We start from the raw sequence: 11,069 nt of genomic DNA, 5'->3' as shown, positions 1-11,069 counted from the left end.
TACGATAAAATATACAACAGTTCTGAAACGTCCCTTGAACATTGAAATTAAAACTGGATAAAACCGTTCTCTGTAATTTAATCGTGTTGAAAAGTTTATGATTGCAGAGTTTATGATTGCAGCCTTTTGCGAAGCTCTATTAGGGCTTAAGAGAATCGTAAGGTTTTGGCAGCGGAAACAAGTGGTATCTCGAAACCTTCGTAATTAACATATCATCGTTAATGTATTTCGTAACTTCACGATAGGTTTAGAGCTTGTAAGAAAAAAATGCATATGTGGTAAGGATACCGGATACCGGCGAATCGCAGCGATATTAGGTATTAACTGAGCAGTTACCTCCCCTAGTCATAAATTGTCCATGAATTAATTATTTTATTTGCATTACGGTTTTTCAGAACATAAACCTCATTGTGTTAGATAAATAGTCACTGCGTTTTGAAAGGTAAATGTCGTTTGTCATTGCAGCATTTTATTAAGTTTTAATTACTTAAAGTGGTTTTCTAATAGAATTGAATCTAATTGAGCGAAAAGATAACGGTAGCATGAACCATTGATTTTTTAAATATTGCAAATTTTTTAATGAAATTTTGCACAGCTATTATTCAATTAAAGAGAAGTTCAGAACAGTTTTAATTTCAAATTTGACCTAAAAATGAATTTTTAAAGATTTTTTGAAAATCGTTACCAACACTAATAAAAAAAGCCTTATTTTTCAACCCGAAAACTGGTAAATTGGCCTAAAACAGCTGTAAGATGTTGTTTACCAGCTGTTAAACTGTTTTCTGTAATTCTTTTATGGAATCATGGTAGAATAAATTATATTTAACCATCTTTGGAAAAACAATTGTCTATGAAAAGCATTAAATGATACATTTTATATGCCCCATTTTATATATAGAATATTGGTGAATTGTCACCTTGGAAATGAAAGTTACATGTAATTGCAGCTTACATGGACTTTGCACTTTTCAGTTTTGATCTTAAATGTTACTGTATCTTTAACAAGAGAGAAACAAACAAAAAGTATTTGAATCACATAATTATTTAATTTTCTGCTTGTAATATGAATATAAAATGATATAAGTCATTTGGAAATCTTAGCCACAATATTATTATTACTTTACTAACCAAACACTTCCTTTAAATACATTTAATGTTGATACCAGAATGATGCAATGAATAACACTTGTTGAAAGTTAAATCATTAATGTTTTGTTTAAGTTCCATTTATCTAAAATATTACCATATTTGATTTTATTTTACTGAATTAGAATACCGGTTCTTTTGGGAAAAAAACCCATTATCTATAAACTAAAAACATCATTCATAATTATAGTTTTAATATAAAGCTTTCCATTATTTCACTTACAATTTATTTCAAAAATTAAAACATTATCAAATTCAATCAAAACAAAGTAGATAAATTAAAACACATCCCTTAAAGCAAACTTTTAAATATTCGTCCGAAATGGTTGATGTCCGAAATGTATACACACTTGAATTTTCAGGTTTCAATGATATTGAGCATTTTTACAGTAAAGAAACCGAAATAAGCATTTTCACAAAAAAAATGCAAACTATAACACTAAAAGTACTTATTATACACAAACATATCTACTAATATGCCTTAAGGCAATGGTTTCTCCTGTCACAATGCATCCAAACAGGTGTATACAATGGTCAATTTTTAGCTCACCTGTCACATAGTGACAAGGTGAGCATTTGTGATCACAATTTGTCCGGCGTCCGTCCGTAAACTTTTACTTTAAACGACATCTCCTCATAAACCACTTAGCTAATTTTATCCAAACTTCACAGGGTGTTCCTTGGGTGGTCCCCTTTGAAAATTGTTCAAAGAATTGAATTCCATGCAGAACTCTGGTTGCCATGGCAACGGAAAGGAAAAACTTTAAAAATCTTCTTCTCCAAAACCACAAGGCCTAGAGCCTTAATATTTGGTATATAGCATCATCTAGTGGTCCTCTACCAAAAGTGTTAAAACTATCCCCCCGGGGTCAAAAATGGCCCCGTCCCGGGGGTCACTTGTTTTACATAGACTTATATAGGGAAAACTTTAAAAATCTTCTTCTCAAAAACCACAAGGCCTAGAACCTTGAAAATTGGTATGTGTCATCATGTAGTGGTCCTCTACAAAATTTGTTCAAATTATTCTCCTGGGGTCAAAAATGGCCCCGCCCCAGGGGTCACTAGTTTTATTACATATATAGTGTTATAAAGTAAATCTTTAAAAATCTTCTTCTCCGAAATTGTATGGCCCAGGGCTTAGATATTTGGTATACAGCATCATCTAGTGGACCTCTACCAGATTTGTTCAAATTATTGCCACAGGGTCAAAATTGACCCCGCCTAGGGGGTCTTTGTTTTTACGTAGTGTTATATAGTAAATCTTTAAAAATATTCTTCTCCAGAACCGTAAGGCCTGGAGCTTAGATATTTGGTATACAACATCATCTTGTGGACCTCTATCAAAGTTGTTCAAATTATTGCCACAGGGTCAAAATTGGCCCCGCCCTGAAAGTTATTTGTTTTTATATAGTCTTATATAATAAAACTTTAAAAATCCTCTTCTTCAAAATATAAGACCTAGAGCTTTCATATTTGGTATATAGTGTTACCTAGTGGACCTACACCAAAGGTATTCAAATTATTGTCCCGGGGTCAAAATGGCCTTGCTGAAGGGGTCATTTGTTTTTACATTGTCTTGTCACTTAAACATCTTTTCCTCTGAAAGTAAAGGTCAGAATGACTCCATACTTGATATGTAGATCCTTACATGGTCCTCTCTCAACTTTGTTCAAATGGTTTTGTTTGGCCCCTTTAAGGGGTCACCAGAGCAAAAAATAGAAAAACCTTTAAACAACTTGATCTTATTAACTGCTTGATGGATCTTCAAGTCTGAAGCATCCTAGCATGGGCCTCTGTCAGGTCTTTTCAAATAATTTTGTTTGGCCCCTTTTAAGGGCCACCAGAGCTAAAATTAGTAAAAAAAACATAACATTTTCTTCGCATGAACCCCTTGATAGATCTTCAGCAAATTTGGTTTGAAGTGTCCTTGCACGGACCTCTCTTAAATTTGTTCACATAATTTTGTTTGGCCCGGTTGCCATGGCAACCTAAAGGAAAATGTCAACAATTGGTTATAATCATCTTCTTCTCCTAAACCGCTTTGACAATTTTGATGAAACTTCATAGGAATGATCCTTGGTTGGTGCTTTTTCAAAATTGTTCAAAGAAATTAATTCCATGTAGAACTCTGGTTGACATGGCAGCCTAAAGGAAAAGTGTCAACAATTGGTTACAATCATCTTCTTCTCCTAAACCGCTTGGACAATTTTGATGAATCTTCATAGGAATGATCCTTGGTTGGTGCTTTTTCAAAATTGTTCAAAAAAATTAATTCCATGCAGAACTCTGGTTGCCATGGCAACCTGAAGGAAAATATAGGCTGTCGTGTCCGCGCTGTGACTTTCTCTTATATGGACAGATTTTAAAATGACTTGCCATGTTTTAGACATACCAAGACAATGTGTCGTGTGCAAGACCCATGTCCCTACCTCTAAGGTGAAAGATACACTAAGTGTTTATTCACAATGGAATGCTGAATATGAGGACATAAAGAGTGTTGGCTATCATTTAGTATGATTGGGGTTTTTTCTATGCTCAGAGGCAATTTAATATAACTTGCAATATGTATTTGACACATAAAGGCAAGATCAACTTTTTATATACTTGTTCATATATCAATGTCACATTGGGGGGCAGTTGTCACATACTTTGACAGCTCTTGTTCAATATTCTTTGAGAAACAAGCTATATTAATAACAAAGGTTAAACTCTTTTACTCAGGTGAGCGATTTAGGGCCATCATGGCCCTCTTGTTAATATTTTACAGCCCATTAATGTGGATTTTTTTGCATTTCTTTAAAGTTTAAAGAATGGGTATGAAACTATACTAATATTTTTGCATTGGTGCAGAATCTTTAACCCATTTTTAACAAAATCTAAAATTTTCAAAACAATAATTTTCCAGTATTTTTTGCAGTTTTTTATTTGAGAATAGCCTGCACCACAGGATCAAAGTATGAACTTTAACTATCAGTCGTTTGTTTTGCTTCAAACTTATGTTTTAACACCTTAAAATGGCGTAAATGGAACCCACTAAAATCCCTCCATTTAGTTAGGCCTAAAAAAATGATACATTTGGTTCGGGTTACCCGACCCTACCTATGGAATAGGGGCCGACCCTACCGTTTTTATAGTCAGTTTGAAAAAAATAATGAAAAACTTATATGGAGTTTAAAACCTTAAATGCTTATACAGGAGATGACTTTAACACCATTCTCCAATGATGAAAATGACATTCTTAAATAAACCTTATAAAAAAAAATAAAAAATAAAAAATAAAAAGCCTACCTACCCTACCTATTTTTGAAAAGGATGTAACCCTAACCAAACCATTTTTTTTTAGGCCTTACCAGTTTTTGGACAGTGAAAATAGTGTCAATTTGAGTTGTCCTTGTGGTTCATGCTAATATTAACGGACACCTGCTAGATTGTTAAAAAAATGGCGATGCTTTTTGACAGATCGATATGAATTTGAATGTAATAAGAGTTAAAGGTATTGGCTAAAAATAGTTTATGTTTAACTTTTGTGTTTTTATTTAACTTTACAGTTGAGGAATATATTGAGCATTGATATGAATCAGTCGACTTGTGGCGTTAAGGGAACAAAACAAATATCTAAATGTTTAAAAAAGTTCCCTTTACGCACATTATTGTGGCTACTACTAGTATTGTTATTTTGGTGTGGTTCTCTTTTTCCTACATGCATTTCGCTTATACGTGTCTTATATCATCTTTACAATATTCCTAAAAATGCGCGTTTAAGGGGAACTTTTTAAACATATCTTATAAAGTGTCACCTTTTCAATATATCAGCTGAATATAACATACACATCAATAATAATCAATCACGATTAAAAAAGAGATAAAAAAAACACAAACACACATGCACACACATATCTGTCCGGGAAAAGTTGTGTTATAAATATTTGCTTAATTCAATTTCACTATTCACATTATCTTAATCAAAACTAATGCGAATTAGCCCCACCCCGTCTGCACATGCATTTTCGTACGGCTGTCATGTATTGAGATAGTAAATTGAAAATGTATGTAGCTCTGTTTTCCTTATTATTCAAAATACGGCTGATTATACCCCCGACAAACGAAGTTTGAAGGGGGTATATTGGAGTCACTCTGAGGTCGGTCGGTCGGTTGGTCGGTCAGTCCGTTGCAATTTACCTTGTCGGGAGCATAACTTAAAAACTACTGGTAGGAATTAGATTAAACTTCAAACAATGGTAGAGCATAATGGGAGGAAGTGCAGTGTACAGTAACCATATCTCTTTCTTGCTTATTACTGAGTTATTGCCCTTTGTTACTTATATTGTCCGGAGTACAACTTGAAAAGTACTGGATGGAATTCATTGGAACTTCATACAATGGTAAAGCACAATGAGAGGAAGTGCAGTCTTCAAGAACCATAACTCAACTTAAGCTAATTACTGAGTTATTGCTCTTTATTTGTTTTGTTTTTTTTGCTGTCAATTTTTTTTCCAGACATAAACTTGCAAACTACTTGATGTAATTTATTAAAACTTGATACAATGGTACTGCACAATGAGAGGAAGTGCAGTGCACAAGAACCATAAATCTATTTCAGCTAATTACAGAGTTACTGCCCTTTGTTACTTTTTTCTTGTCCGGGGCATATCTTGAAAATTATTGGGTGGAATTTAATAAAACTTCATACAGTGATAGATCATAATGAGAGGGAGTGCAGTGTACAGGAACCGCAATTCTAGTTCAGCTAATTACAGAGTTATTGCTATTTGTTACTTTTTCTTGTCCGGAGCATAACTTGAAAACTATTGGATTAAATTTAATTAAACTTCATACAGTGATATATCATAATGAGAGGGAGTGCAGTGTACAGGAACCGAAATTATATTTCAGCTTATTACAGAGTTACTGCCCTTTGTTACTTTTTCTTGTCCTGAGCATAACTTGAAAACTATTGGATTGAATTTTATAAAACTTCATACAGTGATATATCATAATGAGAGGGAGTGCAGTGTACAGGAACCGCAATTCTATTTCAGCTAATTACAGAGTTACTGCCCTTTGTTACTTTTTCTTGTCTGTAGCATAACTTGAAAACTATTAGATGGAATTTAATACATCTTCATAAAGTGATAGATCAAAATGAGTGGAAGTGTAGTGTACATGAACCGCAATTCTATTTCAGCTAATTACAGAGTTATTGCCCTTTGTTACTTTTTTCTTGTCTGGAGCATAACTTGAAAACTACCGGATGGAATGTAATAAAACTTTTTACAATGGTACAGCACAATGAAAAGGAGTTCAGTGTACATGAATCACTACACTATTTTAGCAAATTACAGAGTAATTGCCTTTTTCGGTGTGTGTTTTTTTGTCAAACTTTTGTCCGGACAGTAACTTGAAAACTACTAGATGGAATAGCATAAAACTTCATACAATGATAAATCATAATGAAAGGCGGCGTTCGGGGTTAATAATCACCTTCAGTGATAGCTCTAGTTTCATAATAATTTTCGTATTGTTATTTCAGGTGTCAGGAAAACAACATGTGAGAAAAACTACAATTAAAGTATTGTAAATGAAGCAATGGCTTTACACTGAATTGTTATTAACTAAGACATATATAATATTACTTCTATATGAAAATAACATAAGTATTTCAAAATGTCACAGAATATAAATGACGAAGCGAAGCAATTCAGGTGCGGAATATGTTCCATTGATTTTATCGAAAGCCAGCATTTATTGAGTCACATGAAAATACATACTGGAGAGAAGTCATTTATGTGTGAAACATGTGGTGCTGCTTTTTCTCAAAAGTGCTACTTAAAATACCACATGCGAAAACACACAGGTGAGAAACCATACAAGTGTGAGATATGTGCTGCGGCGTTTGCAGCAGGGACTAATTTACATAAACACATGAGAATACACACAGGAGAGAAGCCATACAAGTGTGTGTTATGTGGCGTTGCTTTTTCCCAAACTCATCATTTAAAAGGGCACATGAGAATACATACCGGGGAGAAGCCGTACAAGTGTGAGACATGCGATGCAGCCTTTTCTTTTCAAAGTCATTTAGTCGGACACATGACTACACACACTGGAGAGAAGCCATACAACTGTGAGATATGCGGCGCAGCTTTTACACGTAAAACTCATGTAAAGAGACACATGGCATTACACACGGGAGAAAGGCCATACAAATGTGAGACATGTGACGCCGCTTTTATTCATAAGTTTCTATTAAAGGCACATATGAAAATACACACTGGAGATATGCCATACGAGTGTGAGATATGTGGTAAAGCTTTTATTGGGAAATATAAGTTAATGACACACTCAAGAAAACATACTGGAGAGAGACCGTACAAATGTGAGACATGCGGTGTGGCTTTTACTCATAAGTCTGTTTTAAAAGAACACATGAGAACACATACTGGAGAGAGACCGTACAAATGTGAGACATGCGGTGTGGCTTTTACTCATAAGTCTGTTTTAAAAATACACATGAGAACACATACTGGAGAGAGACCGTACAAATGTGAGACATGCGGTGTGGCTTTTACTCATAAGTCTGTTTTAAAAGGACACATGAGAACACATACTGGGAAAAAGCCACAAGGTGTTAGAGATGTGGAAAAGCCTTTAGCATGAAAGATGTGTTAGTGAAACACTTGAGAACGCACACGGGGGAAAGGCCGTACACGTGTAAAATGTGTGGTAAGGTTTGTTATGAACATGATCATTTACGGGTTCACATGAGGCTCCATACAACAGTGAAGCCGTACAAGTCGGAGACATGCGGTGACTAATTTGTTAGGAAAAAATGTTTCAAAGGGACACATAATTTAGTCAATAGACACGGAAAACGAAGCAGAAGGGTGTTTTAGTGTTTATTTATGCAACTAATTATGAGCTGTTAATGACATTTATCATCGCAAACGGAAATTCAAATTGCATTATTTATCTTTATTATTTTTTAAATTATTGAAAATACATTATGATTTTTTTTACTTTCTTTTATTGTCTCTGATATCATAATTGTAAAAAATACCAAAATGTAAAAAAAAATCGGGATCGCAGAGACCGGGATCGAACCGGTGTCGCCACAATTGCAGCCGTGTTGTATCCACTGTGCTACGAAGTCCTACCCTAAACAGGGGTGGGGCTTATTTATCAGTTCATCTACGGTCTGACCGGGGTGATATTCGATAGTTTACACCCATTTCTTATGTTTGCACGAATGTGCGCGTTCATGTTTTCAGTATTTTATTTTGTTTGATTTAACTAAGTTTTAAAACAAGATGAGCATTGGTTTCTAGTTTCTTACTTTTGTAAATATATATATGCTATCCAAGATGTTTGCAATACTTTGTGTTATGTGTATATATATATAAATACATCGATTTTTGATGTTATATAAGTCATGTATAGTATTATGTTTTTGTGTGCTATAGTCTCTTATAACTAATATACTGAGTGGAAATGCATGCTTTAAGGTATATTTATTATGTGATGTATGTATATATGTCGTATTGATGTGGCTTTAATAAACTATCAAATGTTACATAGTGTTACTGATAAAACACCCCAGGGACATATCTACTTGTTAGATGTATGAACTTAGATTGCATAACCCTTCTAGTAATTGCATAACCTGTCTCGTGCGCTGTGGTATATAAAGGTCGGTTTGACTGCTAGTAGAGGGGAGCCTTTGAGCAGGGAGGACGCTAGTATCTCCCTGTGCTATAATCCGGCTGGAAGCGTGACACTGTTTGAATTGTTAATAAAGTTATTCACACGTATCGGGCGTTTGTTGGAATATATGACAGTGTCGATGCCAAGTTTAATGACAGTTTTTGAAAAAAAATCTGTTTCGCTATTATAGCCCCTTTAAGTAAAAAAAAAATAGAAAACAACACCTGAACCACAATACCATGAAAGGTTACATACCCAAACAATGATATTTTTACATATCGGTCATACATTGATTACATCACGTGATATTCGCAATCAGCCAATCAAGCAGCAATAAAGCTGTAGACGCTAATACGAAAATTCAAATCATCAACATGTATAAATTCCCTTCATAGCACAAAACTGGGCCGATGTGATCCAGACCGAAATAGTCCAGGCCGAAATATGAACCGTGCTTTAATTTTCACACATATAAGAGTATTCCGTGCCCAAAGCAGCAAAAAAAGATATCCATATGCCCCACTATTTTACATCCGAATCCTGCGAGCAAACACTTTTCGCGATTGTACACCATGAATAATGCACAATGTTGCGTTGCTTTATTGTTTATTTTGTTTTAGATGTGGTCAAAAGACGTTTTCATGTTTTAAAGTAAAAATTATTTTATTTTAACTACAACCATGTTATATTCGAAAAAATATAAAGCAATACTGAAACGTCCCTTAAAATTTGAATTTAAAACTGGAGGAAACCGTATTCTGTAATTTATTCTTGATAAGAATTTTATGACGAAGACATCCTTTAAAATTTGAATTTCAAACTGGCGGAAACCATATTCTGTATTTTTTCTTGATAAGAATTGTTATATGCATACTTTGACGAAAGCTATCTCGAAGCTTTCGTAGGGCTTAAAGAGTATAGTAATGTTATGGCAGCAGTTACAAGTGTTATATCGAGACCCTGGCAATTAACGAATCTTCGTCAATATAGTTCGTAACTTCACGATAGGTTTGGAGCTTGTTTTTAAAGATAAATGTATATGTGATTAGGTTACCGGATACCGGCGAATGACAGCGTTCTTATGTATTAACTTAGCGGTTAGGTCCCCTAGTCATAAATTGTCCATGAACTGTTTATTATATTTGCATTTCGGTTTTTCAGAACTTAGAACTCATTTTATTAGATACATATTAAGATGCACAACTCATTTTATTAGATAGATATTTAGATGCACAACTCACTGCATCTTGAAAGGTAAATGTATGTTGTCATTGCAGCATTTAGATGGGTTTAAAATAACTAACATGTAACAAGTTGTACATTCTAGTCTACCTACTTTGTGTCTACCTTGTGTCTTGTTAAGCCCTTTAGGCTAGTTGATCAGTAGTAAACGGATACATTCTATTGCCTAAATTTCTACTGGACTTGTGTTTTGGTACGGTTATTTTTTTCCTACATGCATTTCGCATGTTGCTTATACAGGTCTCATGTCATCTTTACAGTGATGGTTTTTATCTTGTCAGTTTTTGAAGTCCACAACATCACCTTTTCTGTTCATAAGCATAAGTATATAACATACACAGCATAAAAGGCCATTAATAATCAACCATTAATATCAAAGAGAAAAAGAAACACACATGGACGCACACGCCTGTCTACATGAGAAGTGCGAGGTATAAATATTTGCTGACTTCAAAATCTCTATTTACATTATCTTAATCCATACTCGTACAGATTTGTCTCTCCCTGTCTGCACATATATTTTAGTATGGGTAACATGGGTACTGAGGCAGTAAAGAGTTTAAGCTTAGCAGTTCTGGGAGAATGCTGGAAAAATGTAGACCCTCTGATTTTTAGCTCGACAATTCGAAGAATATGGAGAGCTATACTACTCACCCAAGCGTCGGCGTCGGCGTCACACCTTGGTGAAGGTTTTGCATGTAAGCACCTTTAAGTCATTATCTCAGCAATTACATCATGTATTGCATTGAAACTTTAGATATATGTATTTCCAACTATCTAACCTACTAAATTAATGAAGTTAGATAACACTTATTTGAATTTAATGCAAAGAATGGGCCTTTATTATTTGACTAAGAAATTCTGGTTAAGGTTTTGCATGTAAGCACACATAGGTTAAAATATTATATCTCAGCAATTACTTGATGTATTGCATCAAGATTTTATACATTGGTACTCAATAATCCAACCCTCCTAATTAA

At 34.3% G+C, this 11,069-nt stretch overlaps 1 protein-coding gene across 1 annotated transcript; it reads left to right on the top strand.

Annotated features, from left to right (window-relative positions):
* Positions 1–357: 357 nt before the first annotated feature.
* On the top strand, positions 358–8,688 carry LOC128221963 (zinc finger protein 431-like). Its single transcript, XM_052930686.1, has 2 exons — positions 358–442; positions 6,677–8,688. Exon 2 carries the CDS (start codon positions 6,811–6,813, stop codon positions 7,801–7,803), a length of 993 nt encoding a protein of 330 aa, XP_052786646.1. The 5' UTR covers positions 358–442; positions 6,677–6,810; the 3' UTR covers positions 7,804–8,688.
* Positions 8,689–11,069: the final 2,381 nt, after the last annotated feature.

Source organism: Mya arenaria, chromosome 16 (assembly GCF_026914265.1).
Source record: "Mya arenaria isolate MELC-2E11 chromosome 16, ASM2691426v1".
NCBI classification, from domain to species: Eukaryota; Metazoa; Mollusca; class Bivalvia; order Myida; family Myidae; genus Mya; species Mya arenaria.
The sequence above is the reverse complement of the archived record's forward strand: the minus strand, read 5'-3'. Positions and strand labels throughout refer to the sequence as shown.

What these genes read in the sequence shown, in the direction of transcription:
- LOC128221963 (XM_052930686.1), top strand. Translation starts at nt 6,811, where the DNA reads ATGTCACAGAATATAAATGACGAAGCGAAGCAATTCAGGTGCGGAATA.